The sequence below is a fragment of the Phacochoerus africanus genome, chromosome 8, assembly GCF_016906955.1.
Source record: "Phacochoerus africanus isolate WHEZ1 chromosome 8, ROS_Pafr_v1, whole genome shotgun sequence".
Taxonomy (NCBI): domain Eukaryota; kingdom Metazoa; phylum Chordata; class Mammalia; order Artiodactyla; family Suidae; genus Phacochoerus; species Phacochoerus africanus.
Window position 1 is genome coordinate 69,794,912 of NC_062551.1, and position 26,678 is coordinate 69,821,589.

Sequence of the window (26,678 nt, forward strand, 5' to 3'; positions counted from 1 at the left end):
AATCCTCATGCATACCAGTCGGTTTCACTAACAACCGAGGCTCCTCGAAGGGAACTCCCTTCCTGGTTTGTTTTTGTTTGGGGGCCATGCCCACGGCTTGTAGAGGTTCCTGGGCCAGGGGTTGCACCCACACCACAGCAGGGACCTGAGCCACAGCAGTGACAATGCCCTGCCCTTAACCACAAGGCTACCAGGGAACTCCACTTTCTGGTTTTTGACAGCAGCCATCCTAATAGGTGAGACCGATCACGTTTTATATCATGCAATTTTATCTTTTTATGTCAAGTAATACGTAAAAGCAGACAGAAGAGAATAAAGAACCCCACAGACCCACGATTCATCCACTACAATTCTCCACACAGGGTCAATCTTGTTTGATTTACATACTCCCATTCCTACTACCAAATTCAATATAACTTCACCCCTCACCATGTCAACATTCATCTCGAAAAGAGAATGACTCTTTTTGGAAATTAACCACAATGGCAGTAACACCGAAAAATTCAGAGTAATTATTTAGTATCATCAAATACCCATATAGGATTCATATTTATCTGACTGTTTTAGTATATCTAAATTTAACTTGGAATTCCCATCGTGGCTCAGTGGTTAATGAATCCGACTAGGAACCATGAGGTTGCACGTTTGATTCCTGGCCTTGCTCAGTGGGTTAAGGATCTGGTGTTGCCGTGAGCTGTGGTGTAGATCACAGACGCGGCTCGGATCCCACATTGCTGTGGCTCTGGTGTAGGCCAGCGGCTACAGCTCCAATTAGACCCTTAGCCTGGGAACCTCCATATGCCCCGGGAGCGGTCCTAGAAAAGGCAAAAAGACAAAAAAAATAAAAAATAAAGAAATAAATTTAACTCAATATATCTCTCATTTTTGTGACGTTTCATCATGAATTCTACTGCTGTGAAAGAAAAAACTTAACACCGTTGGTCACCCTTAAGCAGTAATGCTTTAATGGTTTCCACAACTTCTCAAGTTCTGTTTTGTTTCACCATTAAATATGTCTGTTATGTAGGGTTTTTGTCGACGTTCTTTGTCAGGTCCACAGAGTTTCCCTCTATCCTTAACTTGCTGGAGTTTTTATCATGAATGGATATTAGATTTTTTGCAGTTGTTGTCTTTTTAGGGCCACACCCTCAGCACATGGAGGTTCCCAGGCTAGGTGGCCAATCAGAGCTGTAGCCACTGGCCTACACCACAGCCACAGCAACGCGGGATCTAAGCCACGTCTGCGACCTACACCATAGCTCATGGCAACACCGGATCCTTAAACCAGAGTGAGGCCAGGGATCGAACCCGCATCCTTATGGATACTCGTAGAGTTTATTAACCTCGGAGCCACGACAGGAATTCCAGGATGTTAGATTTTTACCAAATGCTGTTTCTGCATTAATGGATATAATCATATGATTTTTCTTGAACCTACCAATATAGGGGATTATTGATTTTTGAATGTTGAAATTGTCTTGTGCACAGAGAATAAATTCTATTTGATCATGGTGCATAATTGTTTCGATACACATTGTTGGGTTAGATTTGCTGATGTTTTACTGAAGATTTTTATGTTACGTTTATTGAGATTGTCATTAAAAAAATTTGTCAGTGTATTTCAATTCACTTCTGCTTCCTGTGAAAATTCTACTGGCTTGAATATATCCAATTTTGTAATTTCAGTATCACATAGAACCCGTATTTCCTGAGGACTGATTACAGGCCGGGCACAGTGTTTGCTCAATTACATTGTCCCCTGAGACTGACTTTCTAAAAGATTCAGCTACATGATGACGCAGGTGACAGCAACAGTCACATTGCTATTTTTGAGAAATCGGGGTGTGATAATACAAACATGCTTTTAAAATTAGGATTAGGAGTTCCCTTCGAAGGAACAGGCCAGGCTCCAACCCAAACATAACCTGCAGGTGTCACCAACAGCCGTGTTCCATCCTCTATCTCAGGCAGTAACTGAGAGCCCCTCTTGAAGGTCACAAATGTGACGTGGCAGCCACCCCAGTGTGGGAGTCTCGTGTCCAGTTACAACATAATTTCCAATGGCAAAAGTTCTCCACCAACTCTTCCAGAAGCAGCGAGCACAGTGCACAGGGCGGACAGTCCTTAAGCTTCTGGGAAATAAGGGGTCTCCCTCGGGATCTGCGTGGGCAGGGGTCCAGGTGGAAGAGCTCCGGAGTCACAGGGCTCATCTCGGGTCCTGGAAACCAAGCCCCTGCAGCCACCCTGGACCCCTGTGCTGGGAGCTCCGTCCGCCCTCAGCTACAGTACCCCTGGGAAAAGAGGAGGCACCTGGCCTGAACCTCACACCCCCCCCACCCCCCAGGTGACGCGTGAGGGTGTCTGCAGGCACACATCCCAGGGAACTTGGATCTTCTCTGACAAACGCAGACAGGTGCTCAGGTGAGATTCAGGGGGTCCTATGAGTTGTTCTCAACCTCTGTTTCCCTGGCGGTAGCTGTTAATGCACGAATATTGAGGTATTTCAGAACGCAGCTTTGCGAGGGGAAGAAGAGGTGGGAAACTGGAGAAACTCCACTTATTAAAATTAGTATCCTATGTGGAGAAGAGGGACCCTGCTTACACGGTTGATGAAGATGTCAGTTGGTGCAGCCACCTTGGAGAATGGCATGGAGGTTCCACAGGAAACTAAGGATGGTGTTACCACATGATCCAGCAATCCCACTCCTGGCAAAGATCCAGACTATAATTCAGAAAGACACATGTGCCCTGTATGTTCATAGCAGCACTATCCACAATACCCAAGACAGGGAAACAATCTAAGTGTCCATCCGCAGATGAATGGACACAGAAGATGTGGTCCATACACACAATGGAATACTACTCAGCCATAAAAAAGAATGAAACAATGCCATGTGCACCAACACAGACGGAACTAGAGATTATCATACTAAGTGAGGTCAGTCAGAAAGAGAAAGACAAATACCATGTGATGGCACTTGCATGCGGAATCTAAAAAAAAATGGCACAAAAGAACCTACCTATGAAACAGAAAAAGAACTCTCACAAGGAGAGCAGGCTTAGGTTGCCGGGGGAGGGGGTTGGAGGAGGGATGGCGTGGGGGGCTGGGGTTAGCAGGTGTAAGCTATTACACACAGATCAACAACGAGGTCCCACTGAACAGCACAGAGAGCTACATTCAACGTCCTATGATAAACTATAAGGGAAAAGAATATTTTTTAAAGAGAATGTATCCATATATATGTGTGTATACATACACGTATATGCATAACTGAGTCACTTCGCCATACAGCAGAAATTAACAGAATGTTGTAAGTCAATTATACTCCAATTAAAAAAAAAAAGTTTCCTAACAGAGGAAAGGAACCCAAACCACAGAGGGCACAGAATATGCCTCAACTCACGCACCAGAGCCCTGCTCCATGGCTTCGGTGCGGGGCAGAATGTTCTAGACCTCGTCCCCCAGCTACACCCCCAGGCCGCAGCCTAGGGTCTGAGTCAGGCAGACTGACCTGGGGCTGGGCAGGTCTGGAACGGAATGTCACCCAGGAGAGTCTCCCCAGCAATGAACAAGCAGATCGGATGAGGCTCGTGAACAGAGGCGTGGAAAGTCCTCATTAAGAGATCTGGGCAATTTTCACTTTTGCTCTCTTAAATGCTTTCTCTTTTTTGTTTTTTAGAGCCACACCTGCAGCATACGCAAGCACCTAGACTAGGAGTGGAATTGGAGCCAGAGCTGCTGGCCCATGTCACAGCCACAGCAACATGGGATCCGAGAGCCACGTCTGCGACCTACACCACAGCTCACGGCTACGCCGGATCCTAAATCCACTGAGCGAGGCCAGGGATCGAACATGCATCCTCATGGATCCAAGACAGGTTAGTTAACCACTGAGTCACATAGGGAACTCCCTTAAATGCTTTCTTGCCTTCTGTACACCCACCTAACCCCGAGCCACCCGCACCCCCTAGAGAGCCATTTTGGTAGGGGCTTGTCTTTGGCTTCGCTTCTGGATACTTATAATGGGTATCAGCTATGGCTACTGCTTTTGTTTTAGCACAAGAGCCCTCTTTATTAAGCAATGCATCTCATGCATGACTTACTTCTCTGAAATGTAATGAACAGCATTTTTCCCGGGGAAGGCAATGTAGAACTTTGAACTTCATCTTCAGGTCACTACACCGCCTTTCTGTAAATGCTGCTACTGGGTTCCTAGAGCCTCCCCTGGAAGGCCATGGGCTCCAGGGTACACACCTCCCTCCCACCCCACCCCCGCCCCATCCGTGTACGTGTCCAGATTTGCCTGACCTCTTCATTTGCACCAAATCAAAAACTTACCTACTCCAACTCCCCATTTCCTCCCAATCCTGCCAGGACTGGTCAGCTAGTCTGGGAAACTCATTTGAGTGGGGTTCAAACGAAGGATATGACAAGATACCCACGCTTGCATTTTGCAAAGATCTTCAATGATTTCATACAAAACTAGAAACTAAGGTAAGAAATGCAGGCAGCCACCCAGCTGGTGGAGGAAAATATTTTTGGAACAGAGCCCTTTAACGCCTCTCAGTTCGCATCTTCTGTGCATGGAAATTATTCAGAGTACATATATTTTTATGCAACTTCCTACAGAATTAAATATCTAGCATGACAGGAACAAATCTACTGCCAAACCACTCTCAGAACATTTCAAGTTGTTGATGTGCACACATCCATTTATCAGTTAACTCTTACGACGCAAGTCAATCAAAAATCTAGTTACGCAAAAAAAACACATGCCATGATTTCCTTCAATTTCATATTTTGCAATGTTATCAGAAAATACAGGCCAGGTTTGCCCTTTTCTTTCTTCTTTATCATTATCACATTTGTCTTGAATTAAAACAGGACAGGGCGCTGACCAGAATCACAACATAATAGTCCAGTGGTAATTTCCAAGTTCTATGTGTTTTTTTTTTTAGTCTCCTGACCTTCATATACAATGGGAAACTTTATCATACATGGTTTTTGGGTTTTTTTTTTTTGTCTTTTTAGGGCTGCACCCAAGGCACATGGAAGTTCCCAGGCCAAGGGTAGAATTGGAGCTTCGACTGCTGGCCTACACCACAGCCACAGCCACAGCCCATAGGATCCAAGCCACGTCTTCGACCTACACCACAGCTCAAGGCAATGCTGGATCCTTAACCCACTGAGTGAGGCCAGCGATGGAACCCTTGTCCTCATGGATACTCGTCGGGTTCGTTACTGCTGAGCCACGACGGGAACTCCTATCATATACAGTTTGAAAAAGGCCGCACAGTAGTATTCAAGACCTTCTGAAATTCACTATCAAATGCAACGTTCTTAACAGCTGTTACCCCAAGTAGTGCCAAAAGCTGACTAGACTAGATTTATTAGCTGTCTAATACATCCAGGGTCGCTGATCAGAAAAAAAATAAAATCAAGATTCTGTTCGAGCTTCTCTATTTTTTGCTCCTTTATACCTTACATTCTCACAAAACTAATGCTAGCACGATGAAGGCTTTTATATAGAGTTCTTACATTATTTATAAAATAAATGTCAAGGGTGTGTGATAAATACAGAACATGAAACAGCTCAATCTTCTTTTGCCGCTGAGTTTCTCAGGAAGCATAGATGTGTTAAGAAGAGGAGAATCAGTGTAATGATGAGAGAATTAAAGCCCCAGACGGAGAGAGACAGGAAGAAAGAGGACAAGGACATGGTTCCCCTAAGTTATTCGGGGGGTTTTAAACCCCGGGGTACTGAGAAAACTTACAGACAGAACCGCTAACCTACACCATGGCTGATCTTTAAGGAGTCTCTCAAGGATCTGAAATACCTGGTTCAAGGTGGAAAGATGGGGACCCCTGGCCCCGGAATTTGCACACGTGGCAGGCAGGGCCAACAACAACAACAAGACAGAGAGAGACTACACAGGAGTTTTCTTGTGCTGCAGCAGGTTAAGCTCTGGGGTCGTCACTGCAGCAGCTTGGGTTGCTGCTGTGGCTAGGGTTCAATCCCTGGCCCCAGAACCTCCACATGCCATGGACGCAGTCCAAAAAAAAAAAACTATCAAAAATGGGAAGATGGACATTTTAAATGATATTTTAATGAGTCTGACACTGATCATGGGCAAAATTCCCGGTTGGTTGCTGTGCCCTGAGAGAAGGACGGAAATCACAATGAGCGGGTGCCTGGTTCGCGAGAACCAGGCATTAAACATCTTCTCCTTTGGGAGGGTTATTGGGAAAGACACAGGACATCTGGGAGAATTACATCAGCTACGATTTAGGAAGCACCCTGAAAAACAGGTCACTTCAATCTACGTGAACCTCGAGAAAGAGTGTATTAAACCTTGAAAAGGCCTTTGACGAGGACTCTCTCACTCCCCCGTGACCGAGAACAAGACGGCGAGATGGAAACAGTGGGAAAAAGGAAAAGAGGGCACAGAGTAGATGCACCCGGGCAACCTGGACTGGACCCTGGTAACTTTTCAAAGGCTCGTTCCTGGCCGGCACCTTTCAACCTTCACATCAAAGTGGAGAAGGCTGTGAAGCCAGAAGGGACAGACGGAGACGGAGTCAGGATTCCAAACCGCCCCACGGCCCCGAGAGGCGGGGCACCTGCAGCCCGAGGAACCATCGTGAACGGGACTGTGAACACCTTTGGCAGCACAGGGTGTCGGGTTAGGGCCCCCCGCCAATGGGGGGGGGGCTGGGCTCATCAGCTGAGAAGCTTAGACAGGAGTGGGGGGCACCAGCCGCAGGCCACCCCAACTCCGCTCCTGGGCGTGCAACTCCACCAAACGTCCTGCCCTGGCGGAAAGGTGGGATCTACACCCTGGAGCCCCTAAGGAGAAAAAACGAGGCAGGCTGGCAGGGATTCCGGGGAAATGTCACATGAAGAACAAGTTGGTACAAAAAAGTTGGTGTGAAAAAAATTAAAATAATTGTTAAAAAATAAAGTTTTAAAAAAGGAGTTTCCGCTGTAGCTCAGGAGGTTAAGGACCCAGTGTTGTCTCTGTGAGGATGCGAGTTCAGTCCATGGCCTCGCTCAGCAGGTTAAGGATCCGGCATTGCTGCGAGCTGAGAGGTAAATCGCAGATGCTCAGATCGCCACTGCTATGGCTCCGGCAAAGGCCAGCAACTGTAGCTCCGATTAGAACTCTTACCCAGGAACTTCCATATGCCACAGGTATGGCCGTAGAAAGAAAAAGAAAAAAAAAAAAGCTGGTGTGGGGAGGGGAGGGGATGGTAACTCCTGCTGTGGGCGGGGATGCAAGTTCAGCCATTGCTTGGTGGGTCCTCGGTAAATTAACACAGAATTACCATCTGATCAAACAATCCCACTCCTAGGTATACACCCAAAAGAATTCAAAACAGGTACTCAGGGGCTTCCCTTGTGGTACAGCAGGTTAAGGATCTGGTGTTGTCACTGCACTGCTGTGGCATGGGTTCGATTCCTGGCCAAGGAACTTCCACATGTCACAGAGGTGTGGCCAAAAACAAAGACAAAAACAAAAAACAGGTGCTCAAATACCCGTATGTGAATATTCATGGAAACACCATTCACAATAGTCAACAGGTGGAAACAACCCAAATGTCCACCAGCAGATGGAAGGATAAACAAAATGTGGCCGACACATGCAATGGAATATTATTCAGCCATAAAAATGAACGAAACACGATACAGGCTTCAATGGGGACGAACCTCAAAGACAGTAAGTGAAAGAAGCTATACATATTGCTTATCCACTCCAAATGCAATAGTTTGCATGTATTAACCCCAGACTCCCAATCCATCCCACTCCTTCCCCCTCGGCAACCACAAGTCTGTTCTCTAAGTCCATGTGTTTCTTTTCTGTGGAAAGGTTCATTTGAGGTCCTGCTATAGCAGAGGGATGGAACATGATGGAGGATAATGTGAGAAAAGAATGTGTGTGTGTGTGTGTGTGTGAGAGAGAGAGAGAGAGAGAGAGAGAGAGACTGGGTCACTTTGCTGTACAACAGAAAATTGACACAACACTGTAAACCAACTATAATGGAAAAAATAAAAATCATTAAAAAAAAGTCATACACAAATGGTCTCATACTGTACGACTCCCCTTGCATGAAATATTCAGAACACTTAAACCCAGAAAGCAGATTAGTGGCTGCCAGGGGTTAGAGGAGAGGAGAGTGGGGACTGACTATTTAATGGGCACGAAGTTTTCTTTTTGGTGATGAAATCTTTTGGAACCACCCAGAGCTGGTGGCTGCACAACAACGCTGGGACCAGGCTACAAGTCACTGAATTATCCATATACTTTAAAATGGTATATTGAGAACTTCTGGCTTCCAGTCCAGCATGTAAGGAGCTTAGCAGCCACTATTCCATGCTAACAGGGGAAAAGCTGAAGAGACTGAAATATCAACAACACAACTTAAGTGAGGTTGCAGGGCAAACTGCTGCCCCGAAAATGGTAGAGGCAGGGCAACGCAGAGAATCACAACTTTCCAGAGCAGGAACCCAGCGGCGGAACCCAGGGAGCCAGCGCCAGGGTACGAAAACCTAAACTGTAAAGTGATGAACTGCTAGAGGCTCGGTGTAGACAACTCTCAGAGCTAAAAACTCCGGGGGAGGGGGGGACAGGACATTGGGGGTCCACCTACTTTTGTGCGTTTTATCTCCAGGAGCCCTACCAGGACCTTAAGGTGAATACGTGGGGAAAAAACCCTTGTGCTTCCAGCAAGGGGGAGGGAAAAACGAACAATTGTGAAATACTCCAAAGCATTCTCTTCTTAACAGGTTAACTATTTAACCAGAGCCTAACCTACTGGGGTTTCATAGGAACCTAACCTACCCGGGAAGGGAAATACCCAACTCCTCCCACTTCAGGATGGGAGGTGGCCTAAGAAGCCCTGGTGAAGGTCACAGCCCAAGGACACAGGTTCACCGAAAGACCAGGACCTAATAATCACTGGTCTCCAGAACACTGCCTCTCCCACACGTACTGCTGCATCGATAAAGACCTAGTTACCACAGTTCCTCCCCCAGTGCATCGCGTCTACCTTGCAACAAAAAATTAAAAGGCATACTAAAAACCAAAAACACATTTTTAAGAGATTGAACAAGCATCAGAACCAGAGTCTGATAAAGGACTGTTATCCAAAGTATATGGAAAACTCTTGGGAGTCCCCGTCGTGGCACAGCAGAAACCAATCGGACTAGGAACCATGATCTTGCAGGTTTGATTCCTGGCCTCACTCAGTGGGTTAAGGATCTGGCGTTGCTGTGGCTGTGGTGTAGGCTGGTGGTTACAGCTCTGATTCGACCCCTCGCCTGGGAACCTCCATATGCCATGGGTGCGGCCCTAACAAAAAAAAAAGAAAGAAAGAAAAACTCTTAAAACTTAACAATAAGACAACAATACAATTTTTTAAATGGGCTAAAGATCTGAAGATACATCTCATCAATAAAGATATACAGATGGAAGGACAGCAAGGAAAAGATGACCAACATCAAATGTCTTTAGAGAATTACAAATCAAGACGACGATACCACCACGCATCCATTGGAACAGCCAAATTCCAAAACGCCAAATGATGGTGAGGCTGTCTAACAACAGGAGCGCTCATTCATTGCTGGGGGCAAAGGAAAATGGTGTGGCCACGTTAGGAGACAGTTTGGCAGCGTCTTATAAAACCAAAGAGATGCTTACCATGTGGGCCAGCAACCATGCTGCTGGTAAGGTATTTACCAAAAGGAGTGGAAAACATAGGTCCATGCAAAAACCTGCACATAGATGTTTATAGCAGCTTTACCCAAATGGTTCCAAACGTGGAAGTCACCAAGCGGTCCTTCAGGAGGCAAACGGATAAACACAGTGCAAGGCACCCAAACAGGGTACTATTACTCAGTGCTGAAAGGAAATGAGCTACGAAGCCATGAAAAGACCTGGAAGAAACTTAAATGCATTACTCTAAGTGAAAAGGCTATGTGTGGAGTTCCCGTCATGGCACCGGTGGTGAAGGAATCCGCCGAGGAACCATGAGGCTGAGGCTGCGGGTTCTGATCCCTGGCCTCCTGGGTTAAGGATCCAGCATTGCTGTGAGCTGTGGTGTGGGTCACAGACACAGCTTGGATCCCGTGTTGCTGTGGCTGTGGCATAGGCCGGCGGCTACAGCTCCGATTCGACCCCTCGCCTGGGAACCTCCATATGCCTTGGGTGCGGCCCTAGAAAAGACAAAAAAAAAGAAAAAGAAAAGGCTAGGTGCTGCGTGATTCCAACTATATGACATTCTGGAAAAAGCAAAACCATGGAGACTGTTTAAAGAATCAGGGGTGGCCAGGAGGTCGGGTGGAAGGAGGTGAAGGGAGGAGCAGAGAAGACCCAGGGCAGAAACGACCCATGTGGCAACACGACGGCAGACAGGTCATACATTTGTCAAAACCACAGGATGCCCAACACTGAAGAAGGAACTACAAGGACTTGGGGTGACAATGACGTGTCAGCGTAGGTCCCTCCGTTTTAATAACCGTGCCACCACGTGCAGGATATCAGTAGTGGGGGGTTGTGCCTGAGTGGGGACCAGGGTCGATGGAAACTCTCCGTACTTTCCATTCCATTTTGCTATGAACCCCAAACTGGCATAAAAAAATCAAGTTGATTACTTTTTTAAAATGTTCTGTTTATTTCATGCTATGTGAATGTCACCTCGACTTTTAAAAAGGGAGGGGAGGGTTACATGGAATTGAGTTAAAAAAAACCAGCAAACACAAGATGTATAGTGTTCTAAAAACCAACAAAATCTGTTTCATCCTAACAAGCCTGTAAGACAGGTACTACTATGGCCCTTTTACAGAGGAGGAAATGAGGCATGGAGAGATGAAGGGGCCGGCTGGTGAGCCAGAGCTGGGGCGCGAAGCCCAGCCATTTGGCCACAGGGTTCAATCCACCAACTCCTGCAGCACCAGGATTTACCCTGTGGGATCAGAGGCAGAAGGAAGAACAAGGACTTTCCGACAAGGAACATTGCCCTCCGAGATGGAAGGAGTCCCCCAATCAGATGACTCCAGTGGGGACAGGGCAACCCATGCCAGGGAAGGTCACATCAAGAGCCACACAAGGTCATTTCTAAAGCTCTTGTCAGCTCCGAAACTTGATTCCAGCACAGTGTGCAGATTTCTGAGATGTTCCCGTAAAAAGTGCTACAAAACGTCCAAGAACATCCCTTTGTCATACAATGTACCCTGTCTGCAGAACTTCGAAAACTCTACTCCAATTTTATCATCTCTCCCCACTCAACCGAACATGAACGTTTCCTAACAAGTTACTCAAATTTACACTTTCTGAGTATTATTTATTACAGAATGAAGCAGGTTAAAGATACTCTTGACTGGTCTCCACTGTTTCCTAAGTTTCCTATTTTGAGCTACAAAATCATCATACTGCAGGAATGGATGTGTGTATGTGTGTAACTGCACCACTCTGTTGCATAGTGGAAATGACCCTAACATTATAAATCAACTATACTTCAATAAAACTTAAAAAAATATATATATATATTGGAGTTCCCATCATGGCTCAGTGGTTAACAAACCCGACTCATATCCATGAGGACATGGGTTCAATCCCAGGCCTTGCTCAGTGAGTTAAGGATCCAGCATTACTGTGAGCTGTGGTGTAGGTCGCAGATGTGGCTCAGATCCCAAGTTGCTGTGAGCTGTGGTACAGACTGGCAGCTACAGCTCTGATTCGACCCCTAGCCTGGGAACTTCCGTATGCAGTGGGTGCGGCCCTAAAAAGACAAAAGACAAAATATTTTTTTAATATATAAAATATAACAAAAATTTAAAATATATGCTCTCTATATAATATATATGTTTAAATATATATATATATATATATATATATACCATACTGACAAGAATAACAACTCCACTTGATTCCTCTACGATAAAATGGGTTGAGTAAACAAAATGAGTTCTAAAATACCTTATTTCCTAGAATTCTAGCCATACTAATTCAGCTGATTTTCAGCTGATTTTTTTAGATAGATTAGGAGATATTTTTAATTTAGTGGTTTAAAAATACTTAATGTTGGAGTACCCGTTTTGGCGCAGTGGTTAACGAATCTGACTAGGAACCATGAGGTTGCGGGTTCGATCCCTAGCCCCCCTCAGCAGGTTAATGATCCCACATTGCTGTGGCTCTGGCACAGGCCAGCGGCTACAGCTCCAATTGGACCCCTAGCCTGGGAACCTCCATATACCGCGGGAGCGGCCCAAGAAATAGCAAAAAGACCAAAAAAAAAAAAAAAGAAAGAAAGAAAAGGCAAAAAGACAAAAAAAATAAATAATAAAATAAAAATACTTAATGTTCTATGCAATGTTATTCAAGTAATCAGAGATTATTTAAGTGAGAAGACGAACTGCCAGATTTTTTTTTCCTGCTTTTTAGGGCCACGCCCACAACATATGTAAGTTCCCAGGCGAAGGGTCAAATCAGAGCTACAGCTGCCGGCCTACACCACAGCCACAGCCATGCCAGATCCGAGCCGAGTCTGTGACCTACACCACAGCTCATGGCAATGCCAGACAGATCCTTAACCCACTGAGCGAGGCCAGGGATCGAACGTGCATCCCCATGGATACTAGTCAGATTCGTTTCCGCTGCGCCACGATGGGAACTCCAAACTGCCAGATTTTAAAAGTAAAGTATTTTATCATGAAAGGGGAGAAAGGATCAGATGACCTCTCAAGGGGAAACTGGATTTATGGAATATAGCCGAGCTGAGAACCAGCTGGTTTTCACTGGTGATCAAAGGAAACACCAAAACAAACAAAAAAACTCACCATCCCCATCAGGACAAACGGGAGGTGTACATGCTCATGCACAACTTACTCTAGGTTCTGAGAAAACCCCAAAAGATTTTTCAGGAAAATAAAGCAAAACAGACTCCTTTGATTGTGGTAATTATAAATTTTTTTTTACAATGAAATCAGCCACTTAAAGGTCTCAAAGGGGCCATCTTGTGAGGAAAAACAAAGAGTAACTTTTTTTTTAGAATACTGAACCTTTTTTAAAAAGACATTTTTCCCCCAGATCTCATTCCACAGAAAGTGCTAATGAGTACTTTCAAAAGAAAAAAAAAGCCCAAATAAATCTGATTTTAACATCAGCTTATACTTTCTCACCTAGTCTTGCCTTCTCCCTCATTAAAAATTTGTCCTATGGTGAATTTTTTTTTTTTTGCCTTTTCTAGGGCCACTCCCGCAGCATATCAAGGTTCCCACGCTAGGGGTCTAATCGTAGCTATAGCTGCCGGCCTACACCACAGCCACACCAGATCCTTAACCCACTGAGCAAGGCCAGGGATCAAACCCGCAACCTCATGGTTCCCAGTCGGATTTGTTAACCACAGCGCCATGACGGGAACCCTGTCCTATAGTGAAATTAAGAAGAAAACCAAAGTAATAATGCACACGCTCACAAGCCTCTGACTCCATACTTGGAAGGTGACGGCAGTAGACCACGCAGTTCTCAAGAGGCCAGTAACGAGGGCCACAACGCCACTCCCACCACCTACATTCACGAAAGCAGGGGAGAGTTCTCTTGTGGCCTAGCATGGTCACTGCTGCAGCTTGGGTCACTGCTGTGGTGCGGGTTCAATCCCTGGCCCAAGAACTTCTGCATGCCATGGGTCCAGCCAAAAAATAAAGTTACCACTTAATGGGTTATTATTGCTATTCAAAAATAAATTAATAGTTAAATATTTTAATAGGTTCTCAGTTTAATTTCTAATAAAGTGAAAAAAAATTTTTTTTTGTCTTCCCACGGCATGTTTAAGTTCCCAGGGCAGGGCTCAAACCCACACCAGATCCTTAACCCACTGTGCCCCAAGGAAACCCCCTGAGTACCTGCTTTAAATTTTTTTTTTTTTTTTTGTCTTTTTGCTGTTTCTTGGGCCACTCTCATGGCATATGGAGGTTCCCAGGCTAGGGGTCTAATTGGAGCCGTAGCCACCGGCCTACGCCAGAGCCACAGCAACGTGGGATCTGAGCCGCATCTGCAACCTACACCACAGCTCATGGCAACGCCGGATCGTTAACCCACTGAGCAAGGACAGGAACCGAACCCGCAACCTCATGGTTCCTAGTCGGATTCGTTAACCTCTGCGCCACGACGGGAACTCCCCCTTTTTTTTTTTTTTCCTGCTTTAAATTCTTTTGGGTGTATACCTAGGAATGGGATTGGTGGATCAGATAGTAATTTTATGTTTAATTTACTGAGGAACCACCAGAGAACTCCAAAGTAGGTTTTATCAACCAATATTTACTCTATTAGGAATTCGAGTGTGCTGCAGTGGGTTAAGGATCCGGCATTGTCACTGCAGCAATACAGGCTGCTACTGTGGCTCGGGTTCAAGCCCTGGCCTGGGAACTTCCATATGCCATGGGAGCACCCAAAACAAAAAACAAAAAATCCACATAAACATAAGCTCTTTGAGGTCCTCAGTAATTTTTGAGAACACAAGAGTCCTGAATCCAAACAGTCTGGAAATCCTAAAGAATTAGTGAAATAGATCCTACTACATCTTGCTAATGGACCATTAGACCCACCATACCTGGGACATATGTTTAGTGAATGACACAGAGAAAGTAACAAGACACTCTATATAAAATAAACTCATTTTGCTTAAAACCTTCACTACGTAGATATATATATGTATTTTAATGGTTTTTACTTTTTCCATTCTAGTTGGTTTACAGTGTTCTGTCAGTTTTCTACTGTACAGCAAAGGGACCCAGTCACACCACACACATATATATACACATTCTTTTTCTCACACTATCCTCCACCGTGCTCCATCACAAGTGACTGGATATATCTCCCGGTGCTATACAGCAGGATCTCATTGCTGATCCACTCCAAATGCAATAGTTTGCATCTGTTAACCCCAGATTCCCAGTCCATCCCACTCCCCCCCTCCCCCCCTTAGATATATTTTTTACAGGGAAAAAAAATCTAGAGATACACACACAAGTCTCAAGACTAAGGATCGCATAAACACAGTATTTTAGGTCATTTTAACTTTTTCTTTTTTGTACTAAATTGCCTTTTCCATTTTCTACAGGAAGGGAGTAGGGTTGGGGGACAACCTGGAGCAGCATTTCCCAAAGTGTATTCCCTGGAACACTGGTGCCACAACATGCTCCAGGAAGAGCCGTGGTCAAGGGAGTTGGATAAATGGGGTTTTTTAATTTATTTATTTATTTTGTCTTTTTGCCTTTTGAGGACCACTCCCGTGGCATATGGAGGTTCCCAGGCTAGGGGTCGAATCAGAGCTGTAGCCGCCGGCCTACACCACAGCCACAGCAACGTGGGATCCCAGCCGCATCTGCAACCTACACCACAGCTCACGGCAATGCTGGATCCTTAACCCCCTGAGCGAGGCCAGGGATCAAACCCGCAACCTCATGGTTCCTAGTCGGATTCGTTAACCACTGCGCCACGACGGGAACTCCGGAACTCCTGATAAATGTTGATTATACCCCCACTCAGCAATTTCTTTGACACACGTGACTACAAACTGGGAAGTCCTGCAGCAGTGGAACCTGTTTAAACAGCATTTCCTGGAGTTACCATCGAGGCTCTGGGGTTAATGAATCCTCCCTCAGTGGGTTTAAGGATCCGGCATTGCCGTGAGCTGTGGTGTAGGTCACAGATGCGGCTTGGATCCCAAGTTGCTGTGGCATAGGCAGGTGGCTACAGATCCAATTGGACCCCTAGCCTGGGAACCTCCATATGCTGCAGGTGGGGCCCTAGAAAAGACAAAAAGACAAAAAAAAATTTGGTGATGGGACCGTAAGTCATTCCTTTAAATGATGTGAGGCAGGAAGTATTCCCCTGAAGGCATGACCTGCACATGCAGGCAGTTCCTGGCGTGGCCGACATGCAAGCCGAAGAGCACCAGCTGCCCCCCAGCCTCTCCCCCACCGCATCCGCCGTGCTGCCACCTGGGCACCGGGGCTGGCTGGCCCGTGTCTCCTCCCTTCGGCCGCCCCTCTTCCTTTTCAGGATCACAGTGAATGGGCCACACACTCCCTGCTTTTCCTCCTGCAGGCTGGGTCACTCAGATCACCGGGCTCCTCCTTCCTCTCAACCTGTCTCTTCCTTCAGGCTCCTCTTTATTCCAGGCACGAGCCAAACAATGACGGATGGCGGCTGAGCCGGGGGGGGGGGGGGGGGGCTCACAGCCTGTTTTTTTTGTTTTTTTAAATACTTTTGGGTTTTTTTTAACTTTACTTTTAATCCAGTATTTTTGTTTTGTTTTGGGTTTCGGGTTTTGGTTTTCTGGCCCTGCCAGCAGCATACAGGAGTCCCCAGGCTGGAGGTCATACCTGAACTATGGCAGGGGCAATATCAGATCCTTAGCCCACTGAGCCACCAGGGAACTCCACAAAATCTTTTAAGCTACTCTACTATTTCAAGACCTACTTATCGCAAAACTTTAACTGGCACGTCATCACTGGATTATGTGATGATTATTAATATTACAATGGTGTGTGTGCTGTGTTTTCCTGCACGCTTGCCTGGTTTCCCTTCATGATGGGTTAAACAGGTTTCTGACCATCACTTATGGAGCCCAAGGAGTTTGTAACAATGTGTGTCTGGGGAAAAATAAAACTGAAGTTCCAGTGTGAATCCCGAACAGAGCAACAGGAATTGCCTTTTCGGGTCATCTGGGGATCAGAAATAGGTCCCAGGAAACAAGACATCAAGGCAAAGCTGTGGGTTAAGGCAGCTGAAGAGAGGGCACGAGAAAACAGCACAGAACTGAGTCAAGGCATCTCAGCTCAGGTGAGTTCACGGGACCCAGGGAATCTGAGCGCAGGGAAATAGAACAAGCCTGAGCACTGCAGGAGACAAGATCTCAATCTCACCATAACCAGACACGGACTGACCTTTGCTAGCCGCCACTGGGGGTTTCTCAGAGGCCGGGGTTCCATCACTGCCCACTGCACCAGCTTGCCTCAGTTCACCTGTCTATACTTGGGTTTCCAGAGGATAAGAAGGCACAGTCAGGACTGCTCCATTCCAAGGCAGGGCTTTCGCTCTACATCCCTATCTGCTCTCTCACCCCCCTGAGCTGAGCTTCTAGATAAGAAGGAAACTTCAGAAAACCCTTTGGGCCTCCTCCCTCCAGGCTTAAACACCAAAGCCTGGCCCGAGGGGCCCAGGTGTGCTTTCTCACTGTCCCTGGCTCCACTCTGTCCGTGGGCACTGAAAACCACATAAGCACATACCATTTGAACAGAAAAGGAAAAAGGGCAATGAAGACACATTTGCCTTATGCATAAGTATATCAAAGCTTTCAATACTCAGATAGACCAAGTCTAGAAAAAACCAGGTTCATAAACTTCACTGACTGAATAAGGAAATACATATTCATTACTGGCATCTGTGACCTTTGTAAAACAGTTCATCAAACAAATATTAACGTTGCAGTTATTATTAACTGAAGTCATCACTGGGGGAAAGGAGATGCTATGTTATTAAATTATCCCACTGGCACATCCTCCTCCAATTAGAAAAGGTTTTAAGGAGTTCCTGTCTTGGCTCAGGGGTAACGAATCCAACTAGTATCCACAAGGATGTGGATTCGACCCTGGCCTCAGGGTTAAGGATCCAGCGTTGCCATGAGCTGTGGGGTAGGTCGAGGACACTGCTCTGGATGGGGCCTTGCTGTGGCTGTGGTGTAGGCTGGCAGCTACGGCTCCAATTCGACCACCCTGAGAACTTCCATATGCTGCAGGTGCAGCCCTAAAAAGCCAGAAAAAAAAAAAAAGAAAAGAAAAAGAAAAGGTTTTAAAATGTCAGATTTTGTATAAAAAAGCATTTAATTCACTTTCTATTCTAGGCTTTGAATGTTTCTAAGATACTTATAAGCTGCTTCTCTTAATTAAGCAAGAGAAGGCTGTGTACACTTGGGCATGGACTTTTTTTAAAACTCTTGCCAAATGAAAGTGCTTTGTTCAGGAATCATGGGCAGATATTAGTGGATATTTATAAACAACTCAGAAGCAAGAGCAGAAATATCACCAATTCGGGGCTTTGTAATTCAGGTGGAGGGAGTATCGGGGACCCTGCTGTTAATACAGCACCAGTGTTGGAGGTGCCCAAATGCTGAGAACGGCTGCTGCCTGCTTTCAGCCTTCCCACCCTTCTTAGTAACCGGGGCTCAAAGTGAGAGCAGCCTGAGGAGAAAACTGAATTCAGGCCAGCACATCCTGCTACTTACTAGCCACTCTGAATCACACGGCGAAAAAAAGATTAGGCATTATTCAAGAATTTTAATCATTTCTGTCATCCTTGTTACTAATGCCACGAGTAATAGGAAGCTGGCATGAATTGGTCAAGGCGTTTTAAAGGTAAACGTAAATCTGCTTGACACAAAGGCTTTAATCCCCAAAACCCAAACCCCCTTTTCCTCAATCAGCCTCCACCTCCGAGCTGTTTATCTTGAACCCAGTAGAGTCTGTCCTTCCCCAGGTGCTGGGGCACAGAGCAGACAGCAGCGCAGCCTCCTCCCTGAGGCCCCCAGAGAACAGAAGCCTTCCAGTGAGAGGAGGGGCATGGCGGGGGGGGTCTGCTGCTTCATCTGAGAGGGTGCCCAGAGGACCGAGGGCTCTGGCTACAATCTCAGGGTCAGGCCCATTCTATTGATACCTTGGCCATATCAAGCCTATCAATACGCAGGACCAGGTCCCTGGGTGTGCCAAGCCCCACGCTTTGGTTTAAATGCTCAGCTGCCGTCTTGAAATTCCTAATAATTTTTGAACAAAGGAGCCCCACACTTCGATTATGCAGCTGGTCCTATCAATATTCATCATTAACTACGCCTGAAATATGCAAAATTAAATGTGCCTGGAGTCTGCATTTCAGATGGAATGAATTTTGCTTTTTAGAAGCCACTTAACAGACAACCTCGCACAAATCATTCTCAAGTTTTACACTATCTACGATTTAAGTTTATGACCCTTAATTTTTTTTCTTGGTCGTCCTTAAAAAGAAGGTACTGTAGTAAGAAAGCATTTTTAAGATTTAGGAAGAGCTCAGAATAAATATGCCTTCACTACACGCTAAACAGTGTATTAAACAAAGATGATATTCATTTTTACTGTTTTAAAATTCACTTTCAATCTAAAGACATATTTCTGAGTGTTTTATCCTGATTGGAGGCTGGTTAGATAACGAATAGTTAATTAAATAAATCAAAGAACCAGACAAAATAGTTTACTTTAAGAGTTCTTTTCAGCCAATTAACATAACAAAAATGTAACGAATGAAGAAATGTCATTTTGTAAACTAGTCATAGTTTTAAAATTCTAGAGTTTCTCACAGTCCCTTTCATAGGGTGAAGCCTTAAATACTGACGCTGCCTGGGCCTGGGGGCGGGGAGGGTTGCACACTGCACTGGCTCATTCCTCAGATCAAGGGCAGAAATTAGGGCCTGGGGGGTGGATGCTGGGCCGCAGATGCTCCCAGCCTTTCTTAAAGTGGCAAAAACCGAGAGCTGCAGGGCTGGACGCCGGGAAGGATTAGAAGGGCTGATGAGATCCAGTCCGAAGGAAGGCGGACTGAAAGCCCAAACAGTGTTGGGAAGAAAAGGGTTGCGTGGTGAATGAGCAAGTGCCCAGGCTGAAGGACCAACTACCTGTCAGGGGCGTGTGAAGAAATGTCTGTTTTACAGGGAAGCCTACTTAGGTGCAGAGGATGGACTTTTCAAAGTTCCTTTCAATTCAAAGTCTAAGGTCCCGGGCAGAAATGAGATGGGAGATAGTGGGGAAGGAAGGAGCTGGGTCGATGAGATGCCAATTTATCCCCAGAGAAGGGGGGGGGAAATCATCAGCTTAAAACTGTCATAAGAACACTCTTAGACAATTGTGAGACACGTGTCTGATTAGAAAGATGCTCCTGGGACTGATTACAGAGGTCAAGAGTGAATGGAGAACGGCACAGCCACTGTGGGAAACAGTTTGGCAGTTCCTCCAAATGTTAAACAGAGTCACAAGACTCAGCAATTCCAATTCAGTCATACACACACACACACTCAAGAGAACTGAAAATACATGAACACAAACACCTGCACACAAATGTTCACAGCGGCATTATTCATAGTTGCCACAAAATGGAAAACAACCCAAACGGCCATCAACCAATGAATGGATAAACAAGACGTGGTCCATGCACACAGCACAGACTCCTGTCTTACTCTGGGCTCTGTAACGAAATGCACAGACTGGGTGTCTTATAACAGAAATTTATTTCTCATAATCATAGAGGCTGGGAAACGCAAGATCAAGGTACCAGTGGATTCGGTGTCTGGTGCCCACTTCCCTCACGGTCATCTTCTCCGCGTGCCCATTGGCAGCAGAACAGACGAGGGCACGAATCCCAGCCACAAGGGCTCCAGCCTCACGGCTTCATCACTTCCCCAAATCCCCCACCTCAAACTACCATCGCATTGGAGATTAGGTTTCAACACATGAATTTTGAAGGGACACAAACATTCAGCCTATAGCAGATATTACTCAGCCACAAGAAGAAATGAAGCACTGATACCCACATGGATGGACCTTGAAAACATCATGCTAAGTGAAAGATGCTAATCCCAAAGGCCACATATTATGTGATTCCACGGATAGGAAATGTCCGGAACAGGCAAGGCCATAGAGACAAAAAGTGGATTGGTGCTTGCCATGGGGTGGGAGAAAAGGGGAATTTGTGTGACTGCTAAGGGACATAGGATTTTGCGGGGGAGGGGTGAAGAAAATTTGCTAAAATCAGATCCTGATGACGGCTGCACAACTTTGTGAATATACTAAAAATCACTGAATTGTAAACATTAAAAGTGTGAATTTTATGATATATGAATTTTACTTCAATAAACTTGTTTTAAAAATTAAAAAAGAGTAGGCATTCCTGCTGTGGCACACGTGGGTTAAGAATCTGACTGCAGCGGCTCAAGTACTGAAGAGGCTTGGGTTTAATCCCTGGCCCAGAGCAGGGGGTTAAAGGATCCAACACCGCTACAGCTGAAGCATAGGTCTCAGCTGCAGCTCAGATTCCATCCCTGGCCTGGGAACTCCACACGCCTCGGGTGCACCATTTAAAAAAAAAAAAAAAATTGAAAAGGAATGGATGTAAGAAAACAAAGTCTTCTTTTGCCCTAAAACAATTACGTTCCAGAAAGTACAGATCAAGGTAGAGACTCGAAAAGCAGCAGACCTAAGAGGAGTTCTTGTCACGAGAGGATCAGACTGGTTCAAAACATACGCCTGTCTGACCAAAGGTAAAAAAGAAAAACAAGATTCTTCTTCTACTATGCTACCACACACTTCTCACTGGGGTTCTGGAATGGAAAGACATGAACTTCCAGGTGTGTCTTACAGGTGTTTTAGGATGTCCTACATTCAGGGACTTTGAGGTAACCGAATCTTTGCCTAGAACTTTAAAAACAAAAAAAGCCTTAGCAACAGATTGTGAAAATGTTTAATCCAATAATAATATTATCCTACAGCTAAATGAGAAAATGAACAAAAATCTCTCTAAAACAGGGGAAAAAAAGAAAGGCTCTGCTAAACAGGGGACAACTGAATGCTGTGCCCCCAACTCCTAGGTGCTGGTAGCTCTACGGAAAAACAGGTGCCTGCATCAGCCAGACATGGGGGCCGGGGCTGTCCTAGTCTGAAGGTTTCTAACTCCAGCCTTGGCACAGCCTCCAGTGGGGTCAAAATGTCACTTCTGAAGACTGCTGTTGTTGTTTTTAACAGTGCCAGGACATGACACTGGGTAAATCATTTCTACCAGCCTCGAACTCCTGAAGCTCTACTAAAATCTGTATTTTGTCACAAATCAATTCAAATGTATCTTCAATTTCAGTTAGAAAAGATACATCTCTTAATGTATCTTACCAAATCACCACCACAGAAAAAGCAAGGTATATTTTAAAAAGCATAATGACTTAAAACCTCACTTAACCAGAATGGGTGAGAAATAGGACTCTTGGTGATTTTCAGAAGAGCCAAATCTATTCTGTTTCAACACTTATAAATGAAAACTCTATCCAAAAAATGACATTCTCCTGTCTTAGAAAGCAATAATAAAAATAATTCAATCCTTTTTTTTTCATGTCTTAAATATTTAACATCCCTCGGGTTCCTCATTTTAAACATTAAGAATTGGTCTACATAGACAATGTAAATCAACTATAATAGAAAAAACAGAAACCTAAAAAAAAAAAGGATTTAGTCTAGTAAACTTAACCGAGTTCTGAAACTAGTGTCATGGAATTACAGCATTTTCTAATTTCAATACAAAAACCGTGTTTTAATAAAAAGTAATCATGTTTCACAGAAAATCAGTTATAGGTGATATTCCTCATACCTAAAACCTGATTGATTTTTTTGGCTCAAAAATGAAATAGTACTGACCCAGATAATACATAATGAGAATGCCTAAAACTTCCTTATGAAAAAGAATTTCTAGGAAACTGCTTTATTTTATGCTTTTTTTCCTAAAAGTAGTATGCAGCCCAAATCTGGATTCCAGTTAGCTGAGGGTTCCAGTTAATCACGTTACAGCTCTTAAGTTGGAATACATTCAGAATTACGAATACTTTGTTATTTCTTTCTATAGGTCTCTTATGTGAAATAAATATTTACTTTCAGCAATAAAAATATTAAATATAAAATTGAATTCTGTAATAAAATTATTTTTCCTCAAAGCTGCTTCTGAAAAACAAGGTAACAAATTAAGAAACCATTTTCCCAGAGTTCCCTGGTGGCTCATAGGTAAGGACCTGGCATCACTGCTGTGGCTTGGGTCACTGCTGTGGTGTGAGTTTGATCCCTGGCCTGGGAAATTTTGCATGCTGTGAATGAGGCAAGAAAAGAAAAGAGAGATACTCGTGTTGCAACAGAACAAAGGGTGGGAAAAAAATGTATACATGTAAGGATAACTTGATCCCCTTGCTGTACAGTGGGGAAAAAATAAATAAATAAATAAATAAATAAATAAATAAAAGGTGAAAATTAAAGAAAAAAAGAAAAGAGAAACAAAACCATTTTTCCAAAAAGCTTAGAATTAGTTTTTTGGGGTTTTTTTTGTTTTTTTTTTGTCTTTTGGGGGCCACACCCCCATCACATGGAGGTTCCCAGGCTAGGGGTCGAATCAGAGCTGCAGCTGCTGGCCTACACCTACCCCACAGCCACAGCCAGAGCCACACGGGAGCCGAACCGCATCTGAGACCCACACCACAGCTCTCAGCAACGCCGGATCCTTAACCCACTGAGCGAGGCCAGGGATCGAACCTTGTCCTCATGGTTACTAGTCAGGTTTGTTACCTGCTGAGCCACAATGGGAACTCCAAGAATTACAGTATTTTTGAGAAATGAACTCAAAGTGTTAGCCACAGAGCTAATTTTGAGAAATTATCTACTAATGAATTTTTATATCCATGTTGTAGGATTTAAGCTGTTTTGCACTCCGCGTCTGTGACGCTCTTCTCAGTATGTAACATTTACCCATCAGGTGAGAATGAGGATGTGAAGACCCAATGCTGCCTACTCTGGAATGCGGTTACCGATTTGTTCACACAACACCGAGTGCCTGCTGTGTGCCCGTGACAGGACACACATGTGAACAACACAGACCAGATACCCTGCCACGCTGGGTAGGATCTAGGGAGAAGAGACAGGCAAAAAAAAAGAGTAAGTAAATCGTGTTACAATGGGCTAAGCGCCATGGAGAAAAGAAAAACGAAGGGGTACAAGGAGGATTCAGGGGTTCAGAGAGATGAAATTTCAACCAGGATGGTGAAGAGAGGGCCCAATGAGGAGTCTGTGTGCAAACTACAAGCCTACAAACTACTACCTACACCAGAGCTCACGGCAATGCCAGATCCTTAACCCAACTGAGCAAGGCCAGGGATCCAACCTGCAACCTCATGGTTCCTAGTCGGATTCGTTTCCACTGTGCCATGACAGGAACTCCCAATTCTCTTTTAAGTAAAATGAGCCCATAGAAAGTGTCTCTACAAGTTGCTATCTACATACAAAATTTATTGTAGCATCTGAAAATGAAATCACTTTATTAGCATTTCATCTAACACTCATGATGACAGTGTCTAACTTGCAAGCTGAGAAAAAAGAGAACAAACACAACAGAACAGCTGATATTTAAAATGTGTTTTTATTTTGAAGATGAAGAACTCTTAAGTGCTATAAATACACCCAGAAAAGCTTAGGGAAACTTAGTAAACTACAAAGGACTCAAGTGCTTAATGTTTCTTTCACAGGAGAGTTCTGTTTAGTTGCCCATAACGAAGATATCTGACAGCTGAAATCACACTGTTTGGCATTCCAGTATTGCTAATGGGCTAACCAATTAATTAGCCCATTAATTAATTAATTAGCCCATTTGCTAATTCAATAATGAACAGCAAATGTAGGTGAATGGACAAACAAGAAAATACGGATTCCAACAAGAAATATTACCACTGACTAAATATACTTGAACTGTTTCCCCAAATATCCGATCCCAGCACATATTTTTAAGCTGTGTGGGTTTTCCCCAAGAGAAGTAAACTTTGACATTTTTTTTTTCGTGGATATATTAGACTTACAGACCTCCATCCCACATCTGGAAAGACCCTTCCAAACTTAGCCTGATGTAACTTTTAAAAATCAAAGTGAGAGCAATTAGATACTTAAATGACTAAGATCTGAATATGACAGAGTCTAGAGAATGTCAGACATGAAATAAATGAAGTATTCAAAGTTGATCATCTTCGATGTGAAGAAAGGAACAAAAGATGCATTTGCCTCTCCTGCCCTTTAATTTGTGAACACGGTATTTTAAGAGCTGGCGAAATTGAAATATTACCATTTCATCTCGCCATCCATTGGCCCTACCCTCCGGAATTTTTTTTGATTAAAAAAAAAATCAGAAGAATAGATCCAAGTAGATCCAAGTACCCTATAGACTACACCTGGATTACTTTGCTCCAAGGCCGAGGAAAATGTTTACGATTCCAAGATCCACTCGGAAGCATATATCTGCAATGCGTAAGCTTTTCGTTGGCAAGATCGGTCAATACCAGAGAGCGAGTAACGTTTAAAAGGTTAAGTGGTTGAAGGTTAAAACAACAACAAAACTGATTCACTAAGAAATATTGTTTGCCAAGTAACCATAAAATGATTTCGGCCCTAAGGAACCAAAGAAGGGTTTTTCGTTTTGGCACGATCTAAATTACTGTCAGAAAAACTGCACTAAGGCGTCGGGGGTGTAGGAGAGGAAGATTTCTAACACAGGGTGAGACCATGGTCATAAACCCCAACAAAATTTCACCTTTGGGTGAAAAGGTGGGAAGGGAGCAAGAAGTTTCAGTCTTGGCTCGTTTGAAAACGAGGTTTAAAAGACCCTGGGAGGAGGTGGAAAAGGGCGAAGATGCCGCGTCCGCGGTGCAGCTGCAGCAGCAGATAATCGGGATCTGGGAAAGGCATGCGGAGGAGTGGGCTCTTATGTAAGCATACAGCAAAAAACGGTGCGTGCACCCCCAGCCTGATGCACATCTGAGCACACAACACACGTACAAGGCACCTCACCCCAAGGATGCAGCCCCAGCCCGCCGAGCTGCTGAGGAAGGCGGACCGACCCTTCGGCTCGTCTGCAGCGGCCCCTGAATCCGCACAGCCACCACCCCGGCGAGGGTGGGATGGGGGCGGCCAGGGCCGTGGTGCCGCGCCCGGGACAGAGCCTGGCTTCTCCCGCTGCGCCTGCAGCGCGCGCCCGGGGCCTCCGGCGCCCCGACCCGGCTCCTGGCGTTCGGCCCTTGCGCCCCGACCCGACTCCCCGCGCCCCGACCCGGCCCTGCCGCTTACCTCGCGCGGCCCAGACCTCGCCGCCGCACAGCAGCCCGGCCAGCAGCAGCTGCAGCAGCCAGGCGGCCGGGGCCAGCGCGGGCGCAGGGCGGCGCAGCATCGCTCCGGCTCCCGGCGCCGCGGCCGGCCCGAGGCGGGAGCGGCAGGGAGGCGCGCGGGGCGCCGAGCGGGGCTCTCGAGACCCGGGGCCGGCCGCTTGGCGCCGCGGCGAACACCGGGGTCCGAGGAGGAGCCGCCGCCGTGACGCTGGGCCGCGGGCGCCCTCCCCTCGGCGGAGGCAGCGCTTCGCTGGAGGCAGCGACAGCAACTAAGATGGCGGCGGCGCTCTCTCTCGGGTCCGGCGAGGGTACCCGGCCGGGGGCGGGGTGGCGGCGGGAGGGGCGGGGAGGGGAGCGACGGCGCGGCGCGCGCGCGGCGGCCCCGGGGAGCGCGCGGGGCGTGGGGTGGGGGCGGGGCGCGCGCCTCCGAACCCGCCGGCGGAGCCCGGAGCGCGCTCCGCGGGGGCGCGCCGGGGGAGGGTGGCTCCCGAGAGGCTGAAAGAAACCCCGGGGGCTGCACCGCCGGTCCGCTGAGGTAGCCGAGAGCATCACCTCATCCCCACGCGCGCTCCCAGGCTCCGGAGCCGAGCGCGCGGCACCCTGGGGCCCGTGCCTCCCCCTTCTCCCCTTCCCACCCCCGCCCCCAGGGAGTGCAGACCCCGACGGACCGTGCAGCCCAGAGCCCCTGAGTGCCAACACCCTGTGCCAC

General features: G+C 45.9%; 1 protein-coding gene across 4 annotated transcripts in view; it reads right to left on the bottom strand.

Moving 5' to 3' along the window:
- The window catches only part of CLSTN1 (calsyntenin 1), an 81,806-nt gene extending 55,569 nt beyond the window's left edge, over positions 1-26,237 (bottom strand). For 3 of the 4 annotated variants that reach the window (XM_047791669.1, XM_047791665.1, XM_047791668.1), the window contains exon 1: positions 25,932-26,076. In XM_047791669.1, the coding sequence (XP_047647625.1) occupies positions 25,932-26,031 (100 nt within the window). In that variant the 5' untranslated portion in view covers positions 26,032-26,076. Of the gene's footprint in view, positions 1-25,931 lie in introns of all 4 variants that reach the window. The other variant, XM_047791670.1, reaches the window with a different exon arrangement.
- Positions 26,238-26,678: the final 441 nt, after the last annotated feature.